Source organism: Schistocerca gregaria, chromosome 7, assembly GCF_023897955.1.
Source record: "Schistocerca gregaria isolate iqSchGreg1 chromosome 7, iqSchGreg1.2, whole genome shotgun sequence".
NCBI lineage: Eukaryota > Metazoa > Arthropoda > Insecta > Orthoptera > Acrididae > Schistocerca > Schistocerca gregaria.
Window position 1 is genome coordinate 44,297,916 of NC_064926.1, and position 27,068 is coordinate 44,324,983.

General features: G+C 40.9%; 1 protein-coding gene across 1 annotated transcript in view; it reads right to left on the reverse strand.

Moving 5' to 3' along the window:
- Positions 1 to 17,882: 17,882 nt before the first annotated feature.
- Positions 17,883 to 27,068, reverse strand: part of LOC126281581 (modular serine protease-like) — a 192,287-nt gene continuing 183,101 nt past the window's right edge. Inside the window, exons 11-12 of the mRNA XM_049980662.1 lie at positions 19,797 to 19,953; positions 17,883 to 19,697 (exon numbers count right to left, since the gene is read on the reverse strand). Of these exons, the coding sequence (XP_049836619.1) occupies positions 19,492 to 19,697; positions 19,797 to 19,953 (363 nt within the window). The 3' untranslated portion in view covers positions 17,883 to 19,491. The remainder of the gene's footprint in view (positions 19,698 to 19,796; positions 19,954 to 27,068) is intronic.

Consider the following 27,068-nt stretch of genomic DNA (forward strand, 5'->3'; position numbering starts at 1 on the left):
AAGACGATATTGCTATTCTTCACTTCCAGAAAATTTGTATACGTAAATGTTTGGCAGCTCTTACACATGCTTCACTCGGTTTTATCACTAAAATATAAATTTTCATTAAATGTAGCAATATGTTCTGAGCAACGGCCTAGCAACATATCCTCTTTCCACAAAAAAAACCCCACTAAAAATAGAGTCCACACTCAAAGATTCTAATACTATCGTTGCGGGGATTGTGCACTAAAGAGTTTCTTGCTGTCCAGCTGTGCTTCACTTCACTTAAAGTACTTTGTAAATACTGTAAATGTAAATGTGATTCAAATTCATTACTGAGCTCAGAATAAAGTCAGGCACAAATTAGTTTAAAAAATAAATTAAAGAAAATCAGTGAGGTGCTCACAACATTACAACCTCTAGCACTGCATTCATGTTGCTGCTTCATCATTAGACACTTCTAAGCCTCTGCAACATTTTCCATGGAAATAGAATATCCTGGAACGTTGTTCACTACACACTTGTTTCATTATTATAAATTAACATACTTTTTTTTTTTTTTAACTATGTTTACATATAACAATCTGTGCACTTGTCACTGGAAAAATATTAAGGACTTCCATTGTTGCTTCTGATTTATGATGTGAAGGCTTTGATACCTTACCAAGTATCCACCTATTAGATCTCAGATGCAACCCACAAACAATCTCACATAGTATACAGTACAAAGACTGACTGGGAAGTTGTGGTTTGGATGGGAAAACATTCATTCTAAACTTGTTTGACAATCATTCCTTCATATCATGTCTGCAATTCTTTACAAGCAATCCACTAATCTGACATTGTGCCAAGCCTACTGCCATACCAGTTACGATAATTTTCTGTCAAAAACGTGATAGTCTCTTCTTTCTGTGCCAGCCATTGATACTGCATATTGAACCCTATTCCAGAAGCATCTCAAGTTAATGTTAGTAAAGACTGTAAAATATGTCCCACCTTATGATTTGTAATGCTGACTCAATGCAAAGAACTATTTGTGTCCAGCCTTAGTGATTCAAACAAATGGGTCTGGTTGTGAGATAGCAATCAAGCAAGGTGAGCTCATTAAACACCCGTGTCCATTTTGAGTGCATGAACAGCCAGCAACGACAGAGTGTATTCTGTGCCTAAACCATTTACTATTACCATAGTCTCCACCGGCCATGTCATGGCCGCTCAAGTCTATTGAGAATCTTTGACCAGTAGTGGATGGCTATTAAGTAGCTTCCAGTGTGATGTTATCATTCCTCTTTTTTATGTGCCTGCCCAGTTGGAATATGTCTTCAACATTAGCTTGAAACTCTTTCTACTGTATTTGTCTGATTTACCTCTGAAGGTGCACTGCTGGGACAACAGGTTGTTGTCACTTAACTTTACCAATGGTTACTTACTACAATCCCTAGATACACTCATTACCAAAGCAAAAGAACATACCAGGATGGATTGTGTACTGCACACACCGAGGACTGGCATCGGCAGAAATAAATTTTAATTGTGACATTGCCAAGCACCATTTTCACTTCTTCAGCTCTACCTCTGCTTGGTGTTACTATAAGATTCTTATACAGAAAAGATTATTGTAAATGCCATTGCAAATTACCTCAGCAACCAGTCAACTATAATAGTCATTGAGCATGGACCCCTCCCACCCTTAGATTTGTATATATAGCTATAAGATTAGTCTACATCTACATTTATACTCTGCAAGCCATCCAATGGTCTGTGGCGGAGGGCACTTTACGTGTTCCAGTCTCGTATGGTTCGCGGGAAGAACGACTGTCTGAAAGCCTCCGTGCACTCTAATCTCTCTAATTTTACATTCGTGATCTCCTAGGGAGGTATAAGTAGGGGGAAGCAATATATTCGATACCTCATCCAGAAACGCACCCTCTCGAAACCTGGCGAGCAAGCTACACCGCGATGCAGAGTGCCTCTCTTGCAGAGTTTGCCACTTGAGTTTGTTAAACATCTCTGTAACGTTATCACGGTTACCAAATAACCCTGTGACGAAACGCGCCGCTCTTCTTTGGATCTTCTCTATCTCCTCCGTCAACCTGATCTGGTATGGATCCCACACTGATGGGCAGTGCTCAAGTATAGGTCGAACAAGTGTTTTGTAAGCTACCTCCTTTGTTGATGGACTACATTTTCTAAGGACTCTTTCAATGAATCGCAACCTGGTACCCGCCTTACCAACAATTAATTTTAAATGATCATTCCACTTCAAATAGTTCCACACGCATACTCCCAGATATTTTACAGAAGTAACTGCTACCAGTGTTTGTTCCGCTATCATATAATCATACAATAAAGGATCCTTCTTTCTATGTATTCGCAATACATTACATTTGTCTATGTTAAGGGTCAGTTGCCACTCCCTGCACCAAGTGCCTATCCGCTGCAGATCTCCCTGCATTTCGCTACAGTTTTCTAATGCTGCAGCTTCTCTGTATACTACAGCATCATCCGCGAAAAGCCGCATGGAACTTCCGACACTATCTACTAGGTCATTTATATATATATATTGTGAAAAGCAATGGTCCCATAACACTGCCCTGTGGCACACCAGAGGTTACTTTTAACGTCTGTAGACGTCTCTCCATTGATAACAACATGCTGTGTTTTGTTTGCTAAAAACTCTTCAATCCAGCCACACAGCTGGTATGATATTCCGGTAGGCTCTTACTTTGTTTATCAGGTGACAGTGTGGAACCGTATAGAACGCCTTCCAGAAGTCAAGAAAAATAGCATCTACCTGGGAGCCTGTATCTAATATTTTCTGGGTCTCATGAACAAATAAAGCGAGTTGGGTCTCACACGATCGCTGTTTCCGGAATCCATGTTGATTCCTACAGAGTAGATTCTGGGTTTCCAAAAACGACATGATACTCGAGCAAAACATGTTCTAAAATTCTACAACAGATCGACGTCAGAGATATAGGTCTACAGTTTTGCGCATCTGCTCGACGACCCTTCTTGAAGACTGGGACTACCTGTGCTCTTTTCCAATCATTTGGAATCTTCTGTTCCTCTAGAGACTTGCGGTACACGGCTGTTAGAAGGGGGGGCAAGTTCTTTCGCGTACTCTGTGTAGAATCGAATTGGTATCCCATCAGGTCCAGTGGACTTTCCTCTGTTGAGTGATTCCAGTTGCTTTTCTATTCCTTGGACATTATTCATGTGATGTGAACTTTTATTAATGAGATTGTTGAGTTTTTTTATCAGTGACTTTGTGCTTAGTGAATAAAGATTAATTTCAGATGTAAATGGAAAATGATAGCTGAAGTATAAGTGGCTTTCAGCCCTAATGCTACAACTTGGAGCTGCGTGTGATAGAATTAGTTAAAAACTACTTATTACCAACTCTGTAATCTAAAAAAGGAAAAGAAGAGAAACCCCTATTACTTTCCTTTTCATACATAAATACTCCCCTTGGGCCTCAAACTAATACTGCTGAACAGAGTGTTGCAGTTCTGGGGACCTTCTACAGGGTGACCCCAATGCAGCGTATACCACCAGCCCCTGTGCCACCACAGTGTACCTATGTGCTACACCCATATGCAGAGGCCTCTCTCATGCTGCTGGGTGCTACAGGCTTGTGAACTCCAGTCCACATGCAATGCTCTACCTACTAGCACTGCACATCACACATCTTCACTGTTGACCCGCTCACCCATCTGTGTGTGCAAGGTACGACGTAACGAGGTCACAACTTTGTGCTCATCATTATTTCTGGACTGATAAGAATTATTCAAATAAAAAATATGAACATTTATAAATTTGATGAAAGTTCAATAAAATATTGTAAAAGTTTTATCAAACTACCCCCACTCATTCATGTGAAATAATACAGAAATAATTGCTCTGCATATTTTTCATGGCCCATTCCGACACTGTCTTTCCAAAGAAGTCTTACCATGCAATGATTGTCAACATTGATAACAGACTCATGCAGACTGGGGAAGCATTGTGCAGGAACCACCTGCTTGGAAGGAGTAGGGACACTAAACTTTAAACATTTTTGTTGGGAATTTACACTCCTTTGCTATGAGCTGAGACCCTGTGCAGACTGCTCACAGTCTTGCAGCATGTACTGATGACCTGTTGTCATTCACACAGTAAGGGTTGATGACCATGGAATGCCTTAATGCCTGTTCACCCTCTCTGGCCGATGTGTGTGTGAGAGAGGTGGCCAGCACCTGACATGCTAATATCTTCCTCTCTTACATCACCTTTGGAACTTGGGGAAGCAACAAACTGTTTGGAAAGGCGGCCATTGTGACCATGTGTCTCAAATATACATCCTTTTACATGAATAAATCCTCTGAATTCTTTCTGGGATTTATTGCTTCATTATTTCAGCTGTCCATACTGCCCACATCAAAAGCATTCCTGCTCTCCTGCACAAGGCACAGTGACTATCACTGATAAGTTACAGATTGTGAAAGCTATTGCAGATGAATTGTTAAAGGGCATCATACTTTCATCCAACAGTGCATGGGTTTCCCTGATTCATTTGTTTCAGAAAAAATATACCATATTTTGGATGTCTGGAGATTACAGAGCCCTCAATACTACAACCATTCTGGACTGGTATCCCATACCAAATATACAGAATTTCTCTCATTTGTTATGGGGTGCTCTCTTGTTCAGCATTACAGACTCTGAGAAGGCTCACTTTCAGATACCAATGGCCATAGATTACAATCCAAAGATGACTATAATTACCTCCTTCAGGTTGTTCAAGATTTTGTACATGCTGTTTGGATTGAGGAATGCAGCACAGGCTTGACACCACTTCATTCTCTGTCCAAGCTGCCCTTATGTTGTCTGTACCTTGATGATTGTGGTGGTGGTGAACAAAGAAAAATGTCAACTACAGCAACAGAGTGTGACATTTTTGAGTCATTGTGTGTTGCCAGCAGAGATCAGGTCAATGGAAGAGAGGACTGAACAAATAAAACTGACACCTCTGCCTACAATTTACCAAGAATTAAGGAGGTTTTTAGGGACCATAAACTTTTACTGGTGACATGTTCCACAGGCTGTGAAAATCCTGGTGTCGCTAGCTAATGCCCTGACCTGGAAGAACACCAAGATGTACCAACTGTACGGTAGTCGATTGAGGTGACACACTCTTTTGATGTGATTGAACATTTTTTAGAGAATGCAGTTACCTTAGCCCTGCCCTCACCTTTGGCATATTTTCCTATTAAAGCTGGTGCAGGCAAGACTGGGATTGGTGCAGTTTTGCAATAGACAATTAACAGTATCAAGAAACCCTTACAGTTCTTTTCCCATAAACTGCACAGGACAGTTGCTAGCATTATATGAGGCAGTAATATACTTTAAACAGTATATAGAAGGTGAGCCACATAACACATTTTACAAACCACCGCCCTTGGGATCATGCTATCTGTAATCAAAGCAGTGATGTGTCCCCTCACTGCTTCAGACACGTGGCCCATATCACACAACTAACGACTGACATATGGCATGTAAAGAGGGTTGGGGGTGTGGGTGTAGGTGTAGGTGTAGGTGTAGGCGTAGGCTTGAGGTGGAGGAAGGAGGTGGAGGAAGGAGGTGGGGGTGGAGGTGGAGGAAGAGGCTTGGGGGGGGGGGGTGGAGGCTTGCGGGAGGGGGGGGGGTCAATGTGGTGGCAGACTATGTGCTACACATTAATGCCCTTAGTGCACTGATTGTTTTTGGCAATTTGGTCGCAAAGCAGGAGCAAGGGGGACAGTTACGGGCACTCTTGGATGACTCCAGCATGAGTTTATACTAGCAAAACATATCGATTCCTAACCCTAGCAGCCGGCCATGGTGGTCTAGCGGTTCTAGGCGCGCAGTTTGGAACCGCGCGACTGCTACGGTCGCAGGTACGAGTCCTGCCTCAGGCATGGATGTGTGTGATGTCCTTAAGTTAGTTAGGTTTAAGTAGTTCTAAGTTCTAGGGGACTGATGACCACAAATGTTAAGTCCCATAGTGCTCAGAGCCATTTGAACCTAACCCTAGCATGCACCTACAACATGATACATCACAAGGCAGCCATCTTTGTCATCTTGCATAATCTATCGCATCTGGCAGTTCATTCCTCCATGAGGCTCATTATGGAGCAGTTTGTTTGGCCTAGGGTAAAGGCAGATTCCTGAAAATGGATGTGAGCTTTACTTCCTTGCCAATGCATATATACCTGAAAGGCTATTTTCACCGTGTATTCTTGGATCTAGACAGACCATTACCTGAATCAAATGGTTTCAGGGGTATTCTGTCACCCACTCTCTGTATAACTTGTTTGGTTAAAACCATTACTTTAAACGGTATCACAGTGTAGTCTTTGGTGTTGCCTTGATGTCTCATTTTAGGTTCCTATTAACTGATCTGGGGTGGAAATTTGAATCACTTTTCCTTTGATGATCTGTGTACATTGCATGATATGCAACATTCCTCACAATTGCCTACCACCCTCAAAGCAACAGGCTGCTTGAAAGGTGGCACCAAACATTGGCCTATTGAAAATTATGACACATCAGTGTAGCCTTCAAAGCATTATCATGGTTTCTACTGGGTATATGGACAGCTTGTAAGGATAATCTGAAATGCTCTCTCTGAGGAACTGGCAATACAACATGTCCTTGGTTCTTGCTACACACTGACCTTAATTCAGTCTCTGTCTCACATATTACCCTATCTTCTACCTTTAAGCTCTAAGGTTTGCAAATTTTGTCCTATGCTGTCCTCCACAATCAGTCTTTTTTTCTTATCATGTCTTAAGTCTCCCCTGACCTGAAGTTCTGGGTGAGTTTTCCAAACTCTCCCTATGTCCGAAACCTCATCAGTCCTTTTACTTCAGCTCTATTCCTTCCTGTTCAACCCTTCTGCCAGGAGCCACTGGCTCTAAAAGCTTGCAAATTTCAGTACCTTTTTAAACATGCATTTTCTGCTGTCAGTTGGTGTGTACATTTTTTATCAATTCTATTACATTACACAAAATCAGCATTAAGAACAATGAACAGGTATATCCTCTTGAATTGATTAGTGTCTTGTTAATTCTGTTTTATGATTCCCTCGTGACTGAAGTGTTCATATGTTACTGTGTGTGGACGTATGTTAGTAAAGTGATTCGATTTCTGACAACACTAGGCACATGTTATTCTGCATACTCACTGGTATGAAGCTCCCACAAGATGATCATTTGGGGGCAAAACTAAAACCAGTACTGAAAAGACTGCAGCATACAGAAAAAAAAGAAAAGAACAATAAACATAAATTAGTGAATTAGTCACAGGTTAACACTTGCCACCCTATAAACAAAGTTTTTAAACTACAGTGTATCTGCAACATTAGAAATGTTAATAAGCATTTGTACCAGAACAGTATTTGAAAACACCTTCTCATATACCATCTTAAAAAATACATGTTGTTTGTGAACCTCTGTACACCGCGCTGAAATTATTTTTTTAGTTGTCCCTGCAAAACTAAAAATTTCGTAAGCTACACTTGTTTTCAGGGATGATAGTAATAATAGCATCCCCCAAATATGAACCTACTTCCTTTCTCTTGAAATTTTATTAAATATTTTAATCTCTTAATCCATAATCAACTAAACTTATTTCTTGGAAAAAAAGAAAGGTCAGTTTATGTTAACGTAAAAATACCATGAAAGGTTGACATGGTGTGTGTGGATACATATAAATCTGTAACAACTGGTTGTTATTCTGATATTCGTTACTGCAATCTGTTGTCACATTTGTCTTAATATTGATTACCAGTTTTGTTCTAAGTTCAAACATCTTCAGATCAACTGGAGTCACAGACCATGAAACTGTCAATCATTATTAGAACAACTGTGACAACAGAATGCAATAAATATATGTTGGTAAAAATATTATTACTGTTAATGTAATTAAAACTGCCAACAAAGCACAAATTGCAACTGAAAATAACGAACTGGTGTACAGTGTTATGCTTTTAATGTAAATCCTTTGACTGTATTCTCTTCAACTTCCTACTAACAAAACTGAGTTTTGGTGCATACATTTTTTTACTGCAGCCTAATTGTTAATTGAACAAGAAGAATTATGAATTAAAATTTTCCATTCTACCATGCCCTGGATTTTCATGGTAAACATGTAATTTCATCCCCATTTGTGGATAATATCTCAGTTGGTCAATGTCCACTGTTCCTGCTGAAATAGATACTGTTGAATGGCAGTCTTTATTTCCTGCCTGTGCACACTATCTTGGGGCCCTCTTAGGGCTGCCACAACATGGAATACCATCAGGGGTGCACTGCAAGTCAGAGGCTGCTACTCAAATGGCTGGCTGTGTGTGGAATGCCCACAAGGTTTGCTTTTGTTTAAGTAACTCTCCATTCATTCCAGATACAAATAACCATAGGAGGCCATGGAGTATAGACTTGGATTTTAATAGTTTCATCTGGGGGGGGGGGGGGGGGGGGGGGGGAATTCTCTGGAATCTCCAAGTGATCAACGGCAAAACATTTACAGATATTCCTGTCAGGCCTACAAACTTCTAGGACTTTTAGAGGAGAGTGGGTACCTAATACTTTGTAGCGCAGAAATAGTATGTTTCTGGACAAGGGTTCATATTCAGTCATTTGAAAACATGTTTGCTAGATAGGTATGCAACAGGGTAGTCATGGTGGGGGTCGTTTCATAGGATTGACTGATGTCGTGTGACATCCATACTAATTCTCCAACTTGGTTTGAGCCTTATTCACATGTCTGTGAATGTTAGAGCAACTTAGTTGAGTACACTTTTGCAGAGTACACCAACATGTTCCTTCTGAATGGTGAAGCTCATGGTAATGGAAGAGCTGCTTGTTGCCTTTTTCAGGATTGTTCTCCACAAAATCTAACTCCATTGCATACCCTTTTCATCAGCCTCGCAATGGCTTTGAGAGAGGGTACCTTCGCTGTCAGCAGGCTGACCGTGCTGCTCCAAGGAGATGGCACACACCTGAATTGGAAGAGGACATACTGCATCACATTGAAGAGATCCCCTCAATGAGTATACAATCCATTTCTTTGGCTGTTAATGAGTGCAGTTCTAAAACAAGTGATGTACTGGGTGACATCTAATCAGTTACTTGTAAGAGTGCTCACATTACCAACATGTTTTCACATGGTGGTTGTACAAAATGGTACATTTCCAGACATGGGTTCCAATCCAAAATATTATCTACTCACTCCCCTCTACAAGTCCTAGAAGTTTGTAATGGCAATTTCCAAACACCTTGTATAGTCCCAGCAGTCCAAAAATCAGTGGAGCTCATACTAGCAGGTACAGAAAGCTGGGAAACCTGAAACTGACAGTCATGTGGTTTTTGTGGTACACGTAAGTGTATTCTGAAAGGATAGGCTAATGGGATATGAATGTGCTGTATTTGTTGTAGTAGGTTGGAAATCTACTTAGATATAAATTGAAGCAGTATGTGAGACTGTAAGTACAAGATTCACAGTCAGTATACAGTGTGGGCATAAACTTTTAACTGGAATTTTCTGGCGACCACCAGACTTGCTCCTGGATGCAACTGAAAACCTCAGTTCATTGGTACATATTTCCGCTAACCATGCTGTCATCACTGGAAGCGACTAATAATCCAACAAGCATTTGGGAAAATTATAGTTTGTAAGTGGTGGGTGTACCAGGACATCCTGAGAGACATTACTAAAGGGGACATCCTGTGAGACATTACTAAAGGTCTTATCTGAAAAGTGACTAGGACAGATAGTTGGAGCCTACACACAACATATAATGATAACGATCAAACAATGGAAAATCCAGGATGGAATGCAACAATATTATGAGAAGGAAAGTTGCTACTCACCTTATAGCTGAGATACTGAGTCACAGATAGGCTCAACAAAGGTTCTCACAATTAAAGCTTTTGGCCATTGGCCTTCATCAGCAATAGACTCTCATGCACATGTGCAAGCACACCCGCAACCACTCACTGTCACACCCTGTTATTACAGCCTTACAGTCACTGATTACCTCGTCTCCTGATTGTATAAGTTCAGTTCTGTTATTTACTATGAATTCTATGCAGACTAAGGCATTGCCCTCATGTGTCAGGTTCCTTAAATATTTGCTTGAAATAATTTTCAGACAAGACACTCAGAACAGTCTCGTACAAATATCTTCCCCCAGCTCCAGTTTTATTCACATGACTCTCCAGTTCTACCATCAGCAAATTAATGTCTACCCTTATTACAGTCAGAACCATACCAAGATGATCATGTGTCCCAGGCAGAATTTCCAAAGCACAAGCACTGCATGCCCCCCCCCCCCCCCATTCCAGAATTTTCTTTCTGCGATTTCTTCTATGTAAATTTATAAAATTCTAGCTATATTTTTGTAACTTGGTGTAATAAAAGTTAAGCAATATATAAAAGTATTACTTAAATGAACTAAGATGATGAAAACTATTGTGTATAACAAATTCTAATTTACATACTACAACAATAAACTGAAAGTAAAACAAAATCTGTATCTTATTGTTTATTGCAGCAACTGTATATTCATCTTTCAATGTTTTAATGTGTGTTAGGTATGTTATTGTGAGCCTAGCATGAATTGGACTCTAACATGTAAGTAAAGCCTACTTCCAATCACCTCATGACATTGGATGCTTGAGTAATGCAGCCAGTTGCCAACAACAGTGCACACATTTATTTACATGCAATAACTAACACTCCTGTAACGTTATTAATCAACTGTAGAAGGCTTAATCTTAAATTCCTTTTTATTTACATAGCAAATTGCACAAACTGAATTTGTGAGCAGCAGAAGTACTGGATTAAGTGGCAAGTAAATTACATATCACCTCCAGTGTTTTTACTCGCTTCCTGCACCGTGGTGTGTCATTTCAGTCTTCTGATAACAGAAATCAGTAAAAATCAAAAGCCTTTCATCAAATACCATATTTGCTTCAGCAATTGCATACCAGTCTTTGAGATCCTACACTACTGTTGTGAAATAGCAACAAGAAATCCATTGTTCAACTCTAATGATTTGTGTAGCTGGTATCTGTTGATGAGAGACATCTGTACAGTAGTAGTGTTGATAGTAGTAGTAATAATAGTAGTAGTAGTAGTAGTAGTTTCTTTATGCTGTTACTTGGATGAAATGATATTGTAGAAATGACACTGCGACAACAGCACGTATTAATGGATGCAGACTGACAGGAAGGCTTTTCCTCGTAGGCAGTAGATGCGAATGTAAGAAGTAGGAGAACTCTCATACTTGTCCTGCCCAATTCTTAAACCATTTTTCTGTCTACATTCAGTTGTTGTGCCTGATCTGCATCTGATCCCTTGATGGAGGCCTGTCTCACAACCCCCTGGTATGGCCCTGATAACAATATCATGATCAGGATATTTATTCATTATATTCTCAAAGTTTTCTCTGCAATGCTCTGCCACTTTGGCTTCTGAGGCAGGTGGTGGGTAAAAGCATAAAACTGATATGTTTTCCCCATCACTGATGGATATCTTTTCCTAGATTATTTCACATTCTTATTCTGATTTAATCTTACTAACTGTTACTAAGTTCTCAATGGTAATAAATATGCCACCACCATAGGTCTCTGGGCTGTCTGTGATGTATATTCCAATTTGAAATTAATATTTTGGAGCTACCCACTTCTGGTTTTAGACAACTTTCTGTCCCCTTATGATATATGAACATTACTATCATTAATATGCAAGCGTAATTCTAGGAACTCGCCATGGATATTCCTGAAGTTTACTAAGACCACATCAGTGTCTTCACTTTCCCATTTGCAAAGATATAAGTTGTTCTTTGAGAGTAATGTGGCTGATCTTTCTCCTATTATGGTAGCTATTTAAACACTGGTAGTTGCAGCCATAAAACTACTTTGCATTCTTGATATACAAAAGACTTTTCCTGGTTTAACTAGCAAGGGAAACTCTCCATTGCACCCCCTTCAAGTTCAACGGTAAATTGGCCCATTGGATACCCTGTCAAAAACCTAACACAAATCAAACATGAAAACTGGAAGAAGATGTACTGAACTGTGGAAAAAAGAAGCAAAATATTAACAGTGAATCGTTCAAATTAATATGTGCAATGTCGACCGACGTTAAGACCATCGTGTCATGATTGTGTGGTCATGGTGTTAGACTGCAAAGGGGAATATCTGGATTCAAATCTCCCTCTTGCCCAATTTTTGCCTTCACAAAATTATGAACTGTCCATCCTGTCATTCCACATGTCAGTCTCCTATATTCCTATTTCTTTGTGTGTTATGGTGTAATGTCCATTTACAACAGAGATGTGTAACGATGGAATCTCCAGACGTACATACCTCCCATTTATCCTACACAGGTAACACATGTTATGACACTTGTATTCTGTTTTGGAAGTTTAGACTCTCAAGTTCCTTCATTGTAATGTAGTTCACATTTATTTATTTGTTGCTTTTATTTCTGGGAAAAGTCTGTGTGTCATCATGCCTGCTGTCACTATTCATCACATTTACTTGCGATGGTAGTATAGTCTTATGACATGACTGGTATTCTGTGATGAACAGTGAGAGCAAGTAAGATGCTGTATAGACATCTCACAGAAATGAAGACAATAAATAAATGGGTGTGAACCGTATTACGATAAAGAAGTTCAAGAATCGAAACGTCCAAAACAGAAAGCAAGAGAGTAATGTGTCGTACATGTGTAAAACAAATAGAAGATAGGTACACTGTGTGTCCCCTCATTACACACCGGTGTTACAAATGGACATTACACCATGGCACATGCACAAATATGAATACAGAAAAAAGGCACAAATCTGATTACAGAAAAAAGACATGTCAATGAAAGGATGGACAGTTAACAATTTTCTGGGGAAAAGAAATTAATAAATAAATTGGGCACAAGGGAGATTTGAACCCAGATCTCCCCATTCGTAGCCAAACACTATGAGCACACAACCACAATGTGACTGTAATTAACATTTCTTGATATTGTGCATATTAAATTTGCACCATTCACTGTTTATATTTTGCTTCTTTTCTCCACAGGTCAGTATATCATATTCCCTTTTTCAGTTTTGATCTATGTTCAGTTTTTGAGAGGCTATCCAGTGGACCAATATACCAGCAAATCTGAGGGGGGTGCAATGGGGAGTTTCCCTTCTAAATATACAGTGTGAACATTAATCAAACCAACAACCTGCAGGGATGGGTTCCAGACTGGGAATGGAGGATGAAAGGTTCTGTGTGTATGTGTCTGGAAATGCATCATTGCCATGGCAGGTGGCCTCTCACCACATGCCATGTGTTACATGTGTGTTGCAGGCTTTGAGATTGACACAGTGTACTTTAATGAGTAGAGTAGTCCTGTATCCATGTCAGGAACAAGGTATGATGGTGTCTCTGTATGGCCAAGCAGCTGGAAATGGTTGGGAGGCAGTGTGGCTATACCACAAGTACCCTCATTGACATCAACCACATCGCGCAACATTTGAAGCCCTCTTTGGGCATTTCTGTGATCATGGATCCTTTCAGACAGATGAAAATACAGGGAAGTGACAGACTGCACATTCAACACATTTGGAGGATCCAGTTCTATAGGATATTGAGAATAAACCTAGTACAAGCTCCAGGCAAGTGGACAAGCTCCAGGCAATTGGCCTGTCAACATGTTGTTCCTCAACTGAGGAACACACCTGGACTTCCTGTGGAACACTCTGCCTGGGCTGCTTGAGACAGGTTATGTGGTTTCTGCACAATGGAGCACCACCCCAATTCTGCATTACAGTTCACCGACACTTCAACAATACCTTCCCTGCACGCTGGATAGGACATAGAGACCTGTAGAATGGCCTGCTAGGTCATCAGATTAAATCCCCTCGATTTTTACCTCTGATGATATGTGAAAAGCATTGTGTATGCCAAACTAATTCCTGATGTGCAGACCCTTCAAAGGTGTGTTAACGATGTTTGTGACAATGTTCGGAGGGTGGCCAGAAAGCACGAAAGAGTTCAGCAATCCATTATGTGAAGTGTGAATGCATTCATTGCATCTCATGGAGTAAACTTAAAAAACCTGTTATGTTGCGCATGCAATGCTACTCTATGATGTGTTTCGGGATGATTTGTTGTTGAACACGCACTGTCCATTTCTGGAGACATGTTCATAGGACCTTCCTTTCCCATTTCCAGTCAGAATTAAGTCTCTGCAGTTTGTCAGTTTTATTAATGCTAATCCTGTGTAGGAACTGATGAAGTACAACTTTAATTTGGTATCAATATCAAAGTTCTCAAAGTAGAATAAAGCATTTCCCGTATCTACAAGAGAACAATACATGTAAAAAATGATTGACGTAGTCACTAGTCAATATCAAGGTACACTATGTGATCAAAAGTAGCCGGACACCCCCAAAAAATACGGTTTTCATATTAGGTGCATTATGCTGCCACCTACTGCCAGGTACTCCATATCAGTGACCTCAGTAGTCATTAGATATAGTGAGAGAGCAGAGTGGGGCACTCCATGGAACTCATGGACTTTGAACATGGTCATGTGATTCAATGTCACTTGTGTCATATGCCTATACATGAGATTTCCACACTCCTAAACATCCCTAGGTCTACTGTTTCCAACGTGATAGTGAAGCGGAAATGTGAAGGGACATGTACAGCACAAAAGCATACAGGCTGACCATGTCTGTTGACAGAGACCACCGACAGTTGAAGAGGGTCACAATGTGTAATAGACGGACGTCTATCCAGACCACCACACATGTATTCCAAACTGTATCAGGATCCACTGCAAGTACTTTGGCAGTTAGGTGGAAGGGGCGAAAACTTGGATTTCATGGTCGAGTAGCTGCTCATAAGCCACATATCATGCTGGTAAATGCTAAATGACACCTCAATTGGTGTAAGGAGCATAAACATTGGACAATTGTACAGTGGAAAAACATTGTGTGGAGTGATGTATCACGGTACACAATATGGCAACCCGATGGAAAGGTGTAGGTATGGCAAATGCCCGATGAATGTCATCTGCCAGCGTGTGTAACGCCAACAGTAAAATTCGGAGGTGGTGGTGTTACGGTGTGGTTGTGTTTTTCATGGAGGGGGCTTGCACCCTTGGTTGTTCTGTGTGGCACTATCACAGCACAGGCCTACATTGATGTTTTAAGTACCTTCTTGCTTCCCACTGTTGAAGAGCAATTCGAGGATGGCGACTGCATCTTTCAACATGATTGAGCACCTGTTCATAATGCAAGGCCTGTGGTGGAGTGGTTACACAACAATAATGTCCCTGTAATGGACTGGCCTGCATAGAGTCCTGACCTGAATCCTATAGAACACCTTTGGAATGTTTTGGAACACTGACTTTGTGCCAGGCCTCACTGACCGATATTGATACCTCTCCTCAGTGCAGCACTTTGTGAAGAATGGGCTGCCATTCACCAAGTAACCCTCCAGTGCCTGATTGAATGTATGCCTGCGAGAGTGGAAGCTGTCATCAAGGCTAAGGGTGGGCCAACACCATATTGAATTCCAGAATTACCAATGGAGGGTGCCACAAACTTTTAAGTCATTTTCAGCCAGGTGTTCAGATACTTTTGATCACATAGTGTATGTTATACTTTGTCCTTTTTCTCATTACATACTTATTGTGACCCAGTAATTCTGAAACATATTTGTTATCTCAGTGATATTTCAAAAATGCTGACAAAGTTGTTTGAATTATAAGAAAAGTTGACCATTAGAAAAACTTTTTATCAACCTGAAAATACATATGACTAACGAGAGAGATAGAATTTTATAAGTTAGGATTGTGATTAATTAATTAGACATTAGAAGATGCATCTGTGAACCTGCTCATATAGCTCAATGGGCAGTGTGTTAGCTTGCAACACTGTTATCTGCCACATGGATCTGATCCAAGTCTAGTTCATTTCTCAATCATTTGTCTGGTGCCCCTTTGTGTTGGTTTTCCACTCTCATTCAGGCTAATGCTTGGCTGGTCTCCAGCCTCTGCCTAAGAAAATACAATATGCTCACTGCTAAAAAACCGTAACATATGGAACCAAGCCTGCACAATTAACAGACGGATGTCAGTATCTTAGTCAGTCAAGATCATAACTAGTACTAAATAAGTAATTAATATGTTAATAAATTTAGTTTGTAAGTAGTGTTATCTTAGTAATTAATGAATTAGCTGGAAATTTTTATCTGTTTCAAACAATTACCAAATGAAATTATGGAGATTAATACTCAATGTACACAATAATATTTTAGTCTGCTTTAATTTCTAGATAGAAAACTTATGTGTAAACCCACTGTACATAAATAAACGAATAAAGGAATAAGTAAATACATAGAGCACATGACTTCTCTTCCCTAGGTAATCTGATGACAGAAAGGGCATCAGACCACAAAGTTGAAAATAAAATAAAATTTGCTGAATCATGTAAACAGTACATCCTGACAGTGGTACATGAAACAGACTGAGTACATACACACCAGAACCCTAACAGCGAAGTACACACTGATACTGAGTAACAGTGTGTCAAAGATAAGGAAATATTACAAGACATCCATTCTTAATCATGAACTCCATTCTGGTTGGTCCATACCAGTCAACAGTTTTAAACATCTTTACTTGCCTCATACCAATCTACAACACTCTGTAGAATGTTCCAACTAGAAGTTATGTTGAGGTCACATCTTGAGAAACATCTCGTTCCTTAAGTTCTCTATGGCAACTGGCAAGTAATTTGTTGTAATATCCTTTAAAACCTGTGCTGTAACACTCCAATACTGACAATCCTCAAGCCACCTCTGCTATAAAAATACCCCCATCACGCTCAACTACCTACACATACCAGTTATAAAGAGTTCAGTCTCCTTTATATGAATCAATCAAAATATTTGTGTTGATCATTTAAGAGCCTCTGGGGTTGGATTTCAATGCCATGGGGTAAAAAGTAATTTTAATAATTTATGAGGATTGCTCTGTAAGTCTGTTGACTCATTAAGCTGTTTGTTGGGATGAGTTGTAAGGTTAAATGTATACTTATTCCTTCCTTCCTTCCTTCCTTTCTGGTGTGCAGTATCCAGCTGGTGGTGGGTCTGGACTGGTATGAGACATCTAATTTCACAAAGAACCAATCATACCTGTAATTAAGCTACTATTATGACAAGATCGCCACTCCAAAAGGAATTTTTAAGCTACTGCCAGCACTTACCTGGTAAGGAAACTTTCTATGCATGTCTAATGTAGTTTGCAAGTTCAAATGTAACAAAGTTTTTCAAAGTGTGTGTGTGTGTGTGTGTGTGTGTGTGTGTGTGTGTGTGTTGTGTAATTGAGGTATGTCATGAGAACCACCCACTATATCTAGGGGGATGCGGAAAACCACCTAATATCCACATTCAGGCTGGCCGGCACATTGGTCCCCATTGTTAAACTGCAAGATCAGTTTTATCTGGGCCAGCCTGCCTCTAGTATCCCAGAAGCAGGTGCTTTAACACACTTCGCCATCCGGTCTAATAAATGTGACATGGTGAATTGCAGGAAATTACTGTATCAAATAACAGCACTGTTGACAAAAGAGGATTAAATATTTAAGTGCTTGCACCTATGGATATTTTTTGCAAAGAGCAGCATCAAAAATAAAAATGGTAGCAAAACAAAAGGTTGGATGGAGTGGAACTGGCCTGTAAGTCTGTGAAATGGCAAATTTGAGCAATACCCACAAGCAACTTACAGATTATTTACTCAATGCTATAGTGCAAATATAGGGTGGTAATTATTGAACTACATGAAAAAAAAAAAACGTAAATTAGTTAGAAACTATGGCAGTCACACAGTTTATTCAACATGTAAACGTCACTACAGATATTCAGATTTAGGTTATGACATGTTTGATATGTCTGCCATCATTGACGATGACATAGTACAGACAAATAACGAAATTCTGCATGTCCCTCTGAAGTGTTAGAACATCAGTGCTGTCAATGACAGCCTGAATAGCTGTTTTCAGCTTAACAACAGTTTTGTATTTATTTCTGTACATCTTGTCTTTAATGTACCCCCACAAAAGATGAGTCGGCTGGGTTCAGAGCTGGAGAATATGACAGCCAATTGAGGCCTATTCCAGTGGCCCCTGGGTACCACAAAACCAGAATGTGGTTCTGTAAGCGCTCCTCCGGTCTATGAAACACTCTCCTGCTTCAATAGGGTCAAGATCCATCTTGCATAAACCACATTTTGGCAAAAGCAAGGTCACTTTGTATAATGGGACCGAAATCATCTTCCAAAACCTTCATGTACTGTTCAGTAATCACTATCACATCAAGGAATATCGCACCAATTATTCTGTGACTTGATGTTGCACACCACACAGTCACCAATTGAGGATGAAGAGAAATCCCAATCGCAAAATGTGGATTCTCAGTCCCTCAAATAGGCTAATTTTACTTACTGATGAACCCATCCAAACGAAAGTGGGCTTTGTCGCTAAACCGAACCGCATGCATATACTAATCCCCATCATGTTCCATGGCCAACCAAGCAGTTTGAACATTGTAACACAAACTGTTCATAACTTATGACAATTTTATTCGATATAGTTCAGAAAAAGGCATATGTCATACATAAAGGGTGACAATTAAACTGAAGTAACTAGCTATTTTACTCAAATATCCAGGTGTGTTGAAACTATGTCATCAGTGTGCCAGCTTTAAAGATAGTGACAATAATTATCTAATAGTATTTTAAATCTTGTAAGTTATCAAGCAGAAACAACTTTGTAGCAGGTCCAGTATCAACGAAATTTATGGCATGCTAGAATCTTGTAATCAGTTTATATTAGGTATCCTCCTCCAAGTAACAGTTTCACATGTCTGCACACACACACACACACACACACACACACACACACACACACACACACACACACACACACACAGGTTTTTCAATTAATACATTTCAAATAAGTAAAATGCATACTGCTTAAAATTATGTCACAGCCATGAATTACATTCTAGTGACATTTACATCATACAAAGACAGAAGAGACTTTTCTTCTATGTAATACTGCTACCACTTATTTTGTATGTATCTTCTCCTAGTGTTTAAATATAGACGAAAGTTTCCCATCTCCAAAAGGTTGACATCTCTTCAACTTATTTTCTATTGGATGACTGTCACTTAATGTTTCGGTAATCATAGTTGTTTTAAATAAGGTCACATTTTAAGATTTCTTTTTTAACTTAAAAGAAAGTATAACAAAATCTTCTGAAAAAGATGGGCTTTTTGGGGATGACAGTTTACTGTATCCTAAAAGCACCTCTCCCCGTGAAATATAAAAATCATCATCTTATTTATGTTAAGTGGAATCCAGAATATTAAAAGTTCTTCCACATTTAATTATGGCACATGTTTTACAATGTCACTGTGTTTTAATATTGGTCATAGTATATCTTGATCCAGTTCAAAAAATTGTTCACTTTTGTGAAAAGAGCCCTCTGACTTGAACATACTTTTCCTCCTCTTGACGGAACACCCAGACTCACTATTCCCTGAATGAACCATTGTTTTGTTGAGGCTGTTACCTCCTGCTCAAATGACAAGCCACCTCCACTGTCACCTTGGCAAACTGCAGACCCTGAAAAGACCAAAGTGTGATAATTTCCTTAAAATGCAAGTTCATATTCATTTTATTTTTAAAATGTTATTATTATGTATTTAATTTATGAACACTTACCATTTATATATCCTGCACAGAATTTGTCTGGAGTAAAGTAAGGTTTAAATGACAAAGGAAGTAGTTTGTAACACTGCTTGAACTCAATAAATGGCAACTGGGTTGTTAGGAGAGTCTCACTTGGTGCTCCACTTTCAGTGTAACCCCAGCCAGCAACCTTAAAATGACAGTAAGAACGTTTATTTAGATCTGTATCATCCTTCCAAGGGTTGCTTAAAAAAAAAAAAAAAAAAGTTATAGAAGCTTAAACATACACTGTGAAATATCAGATAAAACACTAAAATTAAATAATATAATATTAAATAATATCCATCAACATTTTAGGCAATAAATTTACTGCAACCAAGCTGAAGCAAATATCTATGAATAAATTTAAATTCTTTTAAAGGAAATAGCTTCATTGCTCAGTGCAACCCTAGTTGTTACACCCGTGCGTGCGTGTACACATTCATATACAATATTTATATTGGAAATATGTCTCCCACAATCTGAAACGTTTATTGGATGCATAAACAAATCTCATCTCATCTCATCTCATCTAAAATGTGAAACTTGCTAAGGTGAGGTGGCTTGCATGACTCAACAGTACAGACAAACCACAATGGTGGGGTATCTGTGGGGAGGCCAGACATATGTGTGCTTCCTGGAGAGCAGTGGCAACCTTTTCGACAGTTCCTGGGGCAGTAGTCTGGATGATTAACTGACCTGGCCTTATTATGCTGATGCAGCAAATGGCTGAAAGCAAGGAAACATGCAGAAATTATTTTTCCTGCGGGGTTGCAGCTCTGCTGTATGGTTAATTGACGATGGCTATGGTTAATTGACGATGGCATCCTCTTGGGTAAAAATTCCAGATGTAAAATACTCGACCATTCTGATCTCTTGACAGGGAGCATTCAGGAGGATGTAAGAAATCATCACGAGAAACAAAATTGGCATTCTACAGGTGAGAGTGTGGAATGTCATATCCCTTAATGGGGATGTTAGATCCACTAATGGGTAGGTATGGTGGGAACTAGTGAAGTCCCATGGCAGGAGGAACAGGACTTCTGGTCAGGTCAATACAGTGCTAGCAACACAAAATCAAATAGGGGTAATGCAAGAGATTTAATAACGAATATGAAAACAGGAATGTGGGCAAGCTACCATGAACAGCATTGTGAATACATTATTCTAGCAAAGATAGACACAAAGCCAACATCCACCAAAGTAGTCCAAATTTATAAGTGAACTGTAAGAATATGAAAGAATGTATAATGCAATAAAGGAAGTTATTCCCTTGGTTAAGAGAGACGAAAATTTTAGTGTAATGGATGACTGGAAGTTGGTATTAGGAAAACAACGTGAGCAGGATAATATGGACTTGGGTAAAGGAAAGAAAGAGCAAGCTGCCTCAGAGTTTTGCACAGAGCATAATTTTGTGATAACTAACTCTTGGTTATACTTGGATGCAACCGAGGGACATTGGAAGGTTTCACATTCATTACCTAATGGTAAGGCAGAGATTTTGAAGCCAGATTCTAACTTAAGCATTTCCAGGAGCATATCCAGACTATGGCCACAATTTATTGGTTATGACCGGCAGATTGAAACTTAAGAAACTGTGAAAAGGTAGAAAATTAATGAGGTGATATTTGCATAAACTGGGGCACTGAAACAGTGGAAAGGACTACATCATCAGAAGATGAATGGGTAGCGTTGAGAGATGAAATAGGGAAGGCAGCAGGTAGGAAGACAAGGCCTACTAGAACTTCTTGCATAACACATCAGACACTGAATTTAAGTATCAAAAAGAGAAAATATATCAAATAAAGCAGGTAAAAGGGAACACAGACATCTAAAAATGAGACTGATATGAAGTGCAAAATGCCTACCATGGAATGGCTAGAGATTAAATGCAAGGCTGTAAAGCATGCATAATTAGAGGAAACATTGATGCTGCCTACAGGAAAATTAAAGAGATCTTTGAAGGAAACAGAGACAGGTATGTGAATCTCAAGAGCTCTGGTGGCAAGATGCTATTAAGCAATAAAGGAAAAGCTGAAGGTGAAAGGAGTATAGTGAAGATCTCTATATATGGTAAACAAAAAATAGAGGATGTATGGAGATGAGATGGGAGATATGATGCTGTGAAAAGAATTTGTTAAAGTACTGAAAGCCCTAACTCAAATTTCCTCAGAATTACTAAGATCCTTGGGAAAGCAACCTATACCAAGATTATTCCATCTAGTGTGGTAGATATAAGAGAGAGAAAATTTAATAATTCCAATTCTAAAGAATGCTGGTGCTGACTCTGTGAATATTGCTGAACTATTAATTTGATAAGTCATGTTGCAAAATATTGACACACGTTATTTATGGAAGAATGGAGAAAATGGGAGAAGCTGGCCTCAAGGGAGACCGGATTGTCTTCCAGAGAAATGTAGGAGTACGTGACGTGGTACTGACTTTGTCTTTCTTCAGTCTCTTCTGTGATGCATTTTAAACTTGTAGATTTAGAGGAAGCTTTTACTTGCATTGACTGGAATGTACTCTTTGAAATGTTGAAAGTATCAGGAATAAAATATGGGGCCAAAAGGCTATGTACAACTTTAACACAAAACCTAACTGCAGTTGTAAGAGTCAAAGGACATGAGAGATGACATAGTTCAGAAGGGAGTGAGATAGGGTTGTAGCCTATTCTTGATATTATTTGATCTGTACATTGACTAAGCTGTGAAGGAAACCAAGAAGAAATTCAGAAATGGAATTTAAGTTCAGGGAGAAAAAACAAAAACTCTGAGGTTCACTGATGACGCCAATTCTGCCAGAGACAGCATAGGACTTGGCAGAGCAGCTGAAGGAATGCATAGTGTCTTGAAAAAAGAGAAAATGAACAACACAAGCAAATCCAAGTAAGAGAAAATGAACAACACAAGCAAATCCAAGTATAATGGAATTTGGTTTGATTATCCCTACGAAATAATATTTCAATACCCTATAACCAACTGATTTTTGTGAAATTAGATGTAATATGTGGCATCAACAAGTACAAATGACATATTTCCACCATAGCAAGTTTTTTTTACTCTGATGGCCCATGCCATTTTGTTTGTTCAGTTGGCTGAATGAATTATTGTAATGTGAATGTCTGTAATGAAATGTACAGTCTTACAAAAAGGGGGCGTTTCCTTGGGCTACAATCCAACCAAAATCCAACAGTGCTGTTTGCAACCTCACCTTTCTTAGGACAGACCACGTGTGCCGATTGTACTCCCATGATGCCCGAGTGCTTTACCAATTCATCAGTTTATGAAGTGGACAATACCCAATGTATATCACGAACATTTCCAGGCCATTTGGCTCCTCAGTACACTTTACGGGCCTCCACTGATCGAACAATGTGCCACATAGTGATACTAACTGCAGTTTCCGTCCATTCGAACATGCCCCAGCTCATCATGTCAATAGCCCTGTGGGAACATATTACTGTGCTGCTCTGTGCATGTCTGCTTTTCCACCTTCCCCCAACAACTTCTCCCTCCTGCCACTGCAAGTAAATTTGCAGGGGGTTTTGGTTGCAGCCATTCATTCACCCAATTTTCACATGGCGTTGGCCACACCTTTTGCATTGGACTTCCGTGCCGCGAACGTTGCATCGGACACTTCTACAGCATCATTTCCTAGTGCTTCTGTGCCATTCTCATCCGCTCCGACAGACTGCTTGCTCCCACCCTACACAGTGCCATCTGCATCGACCACACCGGTCCAGCATACATGTCATATGAGTGATGTGAGGGACTCCTTCATCGCCACCACCAGGCCACTTACCCACCCTTCCCCTACTATCCAAGGAAGACCCAGCAACATGGTTCACAATGGTGGAGAACTTGTTCGAACTGTACCACATCACCGATGACAATTCAAAATTCCTGTGCCTCACGAGTCAACTGCACGGTCTCAGAGACCTGATCTGTGACCTACTTCTGACACTGCCACTTACTTAGTCTGTTTTGCCGTACTTCAATCATTGAGCACCTCTCGCATTCCCCACAAGAGGTTATTCTGCAAACACTGTATGAGGAACATTTTGGCGACCGCACCCTGTCCCAGCTTAGGATTTTGTCTGGCATCATCTGCTCTCTGACCAAGAGGCTTAGCCAGTGCCAGTGGTCAGTGTAGTTATCAGAACTGCCTACAGATCTCCAGGTTCATCTCCTACCCCACACCCTGGAATCGATCGGTTCATGTCTGCGGATGGCTGACCAGGTCGCTCACACACCGGCCCCACCAGCAGGAGCTCACGCAACAGGTTGGCACTCCTGCAATGGTAGCTCATCTGGCCAAAGGCAGTGACAGGCCGTGCTCTGCCTCCTCAGACTGCTGCATCACCTGATACCCAGCGTGCACACTCCCTGCCCACCGAGCTGCTGATGTCACACCTGCACCAATGACCCTGGTGTATGAACACACAGAGGATGATCGACCACCTCCTCTCCAAACGTACCTTCACTGTTGGTACCATACCGTATTTGGTGAGGGCGCAAAAAAGTGCCACCCCTGTGCGAGTGTTCGAAAAGCCAATTGTCTGATAAGCACCAACCCATGCTACATTCCGTCCATGCCTCCATTGCATTGAACGGCTGCCTTTATGTCAAAAACTATTTTTCGAGTCAGAGCTTCCTCATGGACACTGGTGTTGATGGCTCAATCTTACCTAAATCAATGGTCACATGCCCCCCTCACAGGCACATGCTCTCTCCTGCGAGCCGTGAACTCATCTACACTGCGGACCTGTGGCTCCGTTGATCTTGAACTCTGCCTCTCTGATGTCCTCTCCCTCCCCTGGATCTTCCAAGTGGCAGACATCGCAGAACCGATCTTGGGAATTTGACTTCTTATCACACCACCACCCGTCTCCAAACATTGTTTGAGGATCACTGTTTCACCACACCTCTAATTCTCACATCCCATGTGACCGCTCTCTGCCACCTGCTCCAAGTGTAAACACCGTTAACTATTTAGTGCATCAGTGTGCAACTCTCGCGAGCAGGACTTGGACAACCATGGATCGCATCCTGGTGGAAAGTGCCCTTGAGAACACCATTTTGAAAGGTCTCACTGCATGTGCCGAGGACGAGCTTGCCATGATCATTGCCTGCATCACTTCACACTGCTCGGCAGCACTGACACCTGAACCTTCACTCATCGCACCTAATAGCTCCGCCAACAACAGCGCACAAGTTAGCAACACCACACCTATCTTGTGTGACTCCGGTTGTAACCACACAGTGTTACCCCCTAACCCCCACCCCCCCCCCCCCCTCATCTGCCTCCATCAAATGCGTTCCGCTCAACATCTCTCTGACCTGTTTCGTAATCTAACACTAATGCACCTCAGGACAATCCAGCCGTCCGGGCTCCGACCACCCCCCCCACTCCCACACTTGCGCCTGCCCAATGTGTTGATAAACATTCTCTCTCCGCCCCCCCCCCCCCTTGTACCTCCCTGCACTCACTCCATAGCTGCGTGCACAAAAGCAGTGCCACCAATGCCCAGCATGCCTCTCACACACTATGGACAATAGACATCCTTGCTCGCACTGCCTCACGCATGGTACTCAAACTGCCATCCACACCTGCATAAACATAACAAAAATGTACCTTTTTCGCTGCCATCCCTCCTTTCAAGCAGAAAACTACACTGCTAACAAGCCATGCGCCCCTCATAAATAAACCGACGCCATGCCCCCCCTCCCCCTCCCACCGCGCGCACAGTCATCGAACATTTGGTTTCCACCATGATGAACCGAACTGTTCATTACATCATCATGTCTAAGGGCTCAACTATTGGCCACAAAGCTTGCCACTTTAATCCACTCAAGTTATGCTCGGCTCGGCAGCAAATACAGGAACTTCTTGAGGCGGGGATTTTACAGCCCTCCAATAGTAACTGGTCATCATCCAGTCATCCACACACCTCACTCCTAAAGTTACTACAGACGCTTGAAGCTAGAACTGATGGACAGTTATCATATACCAAATATTTCCTATTTCACTTACCTTCTTGTGGGTGGTACATTTTTCAGTGTACTGCATTGCAAACACGCTTATCACCAAATCCCAGTCACACCCGAAGACATTCCAAAAAATGGTGATTATCTCCCCCACTGGGTTGTACAAATAGCATTTTATGCCATTTGAGTTAAAAAATGCCACCCAGATGTGGCAACGCTTTATTGATTCTCTCTTTCTCCAATTCAACTTCTGTTTCATATATCTTGGCAATATCCTGGTCTTCAGTAGAACTGTGCAGGACCACAAACGCCACATCATGATAGTAAATGACACTCTCTCATCAAACAGAGCTGATATCAACACCAACAAACTGCAACTGCGCCAACAATCTGTCCAATTCTTGGGTTACGCAGTCTCGGCCACTCCTCCTCCACCACCACCACCACCACCACCACCACCACCACCACCACCACCACCACCACCACCACCACCACATCGAAGGTGCACTCAATCTCATCCATGCCACTTCCTACCACATGCAATGAGCTCCATCAGTTCCTGGGAATGATAAACTACTACCGTCATCATTTACCTGCTGCAGCCGAGATCCAGGCCACCATCACTAATGCCCTCGCTGACAAGCAAACTTTAAGGATGTGCCCCATTCCGTGGACGGAGCCAATGCACACAGCCTTCCAGGCCTTTAAAGACTCTCTCGCACGAGCTGTTACCCTCGCTCATCCAATCTCGGATGCTATACTCTTCATCACCAAGGATGCCAGTGATTCTGCAGTAGGGGCACTCCTACAACAATGCCACAGTGACGTGGTCACATCACCTCAATTCTTTTCAAAGAAACTTTCATGCACCCAACAAAAATACTCAGCCTTCGACCGTGAATTTTTAGCAGTTTATGAGGTGGTGAAATACTTCCGCCCTGATGTTGAGGCCGACCTTTCCACATCCTGACCGACCATAAGCCAGTAGCAGATGCCGTACACAACCACCCTCCCAACCCTCTTCTCGCTTTTGGGTTTTTGATTTCATCTCTCAGTTCTCTACTGACGTCCAACATACGAAAGATGATGACAACATTGTTGCAGATTTCCTTTCCCACGTTAGCACCACCTCAATGGTCATCAAGCTTTCCAACCTTGTGTCCCTACTGAACCAAGATGAAGTTACACACCAACTTCTCAACAGCACCTCCACTTCACTGTCTTTCACCAAAGCAAAATTTGTTGGCATCTGAGAGGAAGTGAGTTGCGACTCCTC